The 2,193-nt window shown below is 36.7% G+C and overlaps 1 protein-coding gene across 1 annotated transcript; it reads left to right on the forward strand.

Annotated features, from left to right (window-relative positions):
* The first annotated feature begins 586 nt into the window (after window positions 1-586).
* Window positions 587-1,769, forward strand: LOC107482031 (NAD(P)H-quinone oxidoreductase subunit L, chloroplastic). Its single transcript, XM_016102404.3, has 5 exons — window positions 587-847; window positions 926-1,009; window positions 1,088-1,198; window positions 1,270-1,364; window positions 1,447-1,769. Exons 1-5 carry the CDS (start codon window positions 698-700, stop codon window positions 1,598-1,600), a joined length of 594 nt encoding a protein of 197 aa, XP_015957890.1. The 5' UTR covers window positions 587-697; the 3' UTR covers window positions 1,601-1,769.
* The last annotated feature ends 424 nt before the right edge of the window (window positions 1,770-2,193 follow it).

Consider the following 2,193-nt stretch of genomic DNA (forward strand, 5'->3'; position numbering starts at 1 on the left):
ACTGCTGAGCTTAAAATTGTGACAATGATAAGGGTGACTGGGTGAGGATCATATAAGTGTGGGATGATGAGGAACTAAAATATTTCTAATCAATCCTAACCTTTTTGAGAGACAAATTGATCCTAATTAATATTAATCCTCCTCTAACCTAATACTTAACATTATTGTCATCGCAATAATGTACTAGCTAAACAAATTTCACTAACCATCCATGGTAAGTTTTTCTGAGGGATCAGGTTGTCTCATGACAGACATAATCAAAGTTCAAATTGTCTAATTTTTGTCTTGAATAGCATTGTCTTTTGAAAAAATTGAAAGAAGTGTCGACTCTTAAATTATGAGTTCACTTGCATAAAATTTTAACCCAACTAATTGGTTGATGCTATTAGAATCAAGAGCAATGATTTGGTGTGGAAGTGAGACTATATTAGTAAAGACGAAGGAACGGTGTTGGTTATAATAATAATAATAATAATAATAATAATAATAATAATAATAATAATAAACGAATTTTACAAGCTGAAAGGACAAGAAAAAGGAGTGGTGGCAGATGAGTCTCAATAAAGGCGTAATCTATTCAATCCGCCGTTTGATTTTGTCATCTATTTTGCCACACTTGCCTTCTTGCTCATAATAATCCATGGAACTCATCAACTAAGCAAAATCAAAGGATAAGGAAAGCAGCAATTTACAGAACATGAGCTCCTCACTCAACTTCCATCTCCATCTTCATCTTCCTAAAGCTCTGCCTCCACTCCCCACTCCACCACGTGGCACTTCCTCTCTCTTCATTGCTTCCAAACACCAACAACCATCTCACAAGACCACCTCTTCCCAATCACTACATGTACATCTTCTCCCCAGCCAGTAGTTTAATTTGTAAGATCCTTTTAAAGAATCTTATCTGACTTGAATCCAATTGTAGATCACATGCAGCGGCAAACATGACTATTTCAGCATGGAGAAACAAGGTGTGGCACTGCACATAGGAGCAGCACTCTTGGCCTTGGTGAGATTCTTATATACATGGAAATTGAGTTTGTTGTGTTGTTTTTAGACAGAGAGTTGAGTGTGGCTACTTGAACAGGCGGAGCAGCCAGCATTAGCAGTCACCGGAGAGAATAATCACCCAGTAGAACTCACCTGGATTTTAACACAAGCCGGCATTGTTTTCTTTTTCTACTTCCTCGTCGCACCGGTAGGTTGTTTCCTATACTGTTCTGTGCTGTTTGGTGTTCATCCAACTGAAACTTGGTGAATGAATTGCAGCCAATAATCATGAACTGGCTTAGGATAAGGTGGTACAGAAGAAAGCTTGGGGAGATGTATCTCCAGTTCATGTTTGTCTTCATTTTCTTCCCAGCGTAAGACCCTCTTACTCTCAAGTCTCAAACCAAACTAAACAATTGCCACAATACTTGTTTTTATTTATTTATTGTGTTGTAGGATTATTCTGTGGGCACCATTTCTCAACTTCAGGAAGTTCCCAAGGGATCCATCCTTGAAGTTCCCTTGGTCTGTACCCGAAGATCCTTCAAAAATTAGAAATTCATACTCTAAGTATCCATTTGCCGAACCTGAAGATTATGATTATCCGTGAATTTAAGATCACAATACAGCACATCACTTGTGATTGTAATTCCGAGACTAAAGTATACTTCTCCCCAACTGCATTGTTGTGAATGTAGAAATATACACCTCCTGCTTCTGCTTACAGAATGCGTTGAGTATTCAATTGCAAGAAATTAATAGGTAAAACTTAAGACCAATCTCAACTCCGATAAACTGTTTCTAAGATTAGTACTATTCATTCAAGTATTGTTAAACGCAGTTGAAACAGCAGAAATACATCAACCACTTTCTATCAGTAACTTACCAAGATTGATCATTGATACATATGACAAACATAAACTTGTAATGATTAACCGTATAAAATAGCCAACCATAATCAGTTCAGCAATTGAATTGTTGTATTAGCAATTATTATATTGATTATGCAACGCCAAATTTAGCAACATCATGCCAAATTTTGGAAATACTAAAGTAGCGAGCTTGAAGCAAAGCAATCATATGCTTGTATTCTGTATCGACCGGATTCTTCTATAAGCTGCACGGGAACGTTGTTCATTGAAAGGAAAAATATATAATAGAAATCGAAGAAAAAGAAAAACATAAGGGAGATGAGGGAAGAAC

The sequence above is a fragment of the Arachis duranensis genome, chromosome 3, assembly GCF_000817695.3.
Source record: "Arachis duranensis cultivar V14167 chromosome 3, aradu.V14167.gnm2.J7QH, whole genome shotgun sequence".
Taxonomy (NCBI): domain Eukaryota; kingdom Viridiplantae; phylum Streptophyta; class Magnoliopsida; order Fabales; family Fabaceae; genus Arachis; species Arachis duranensis.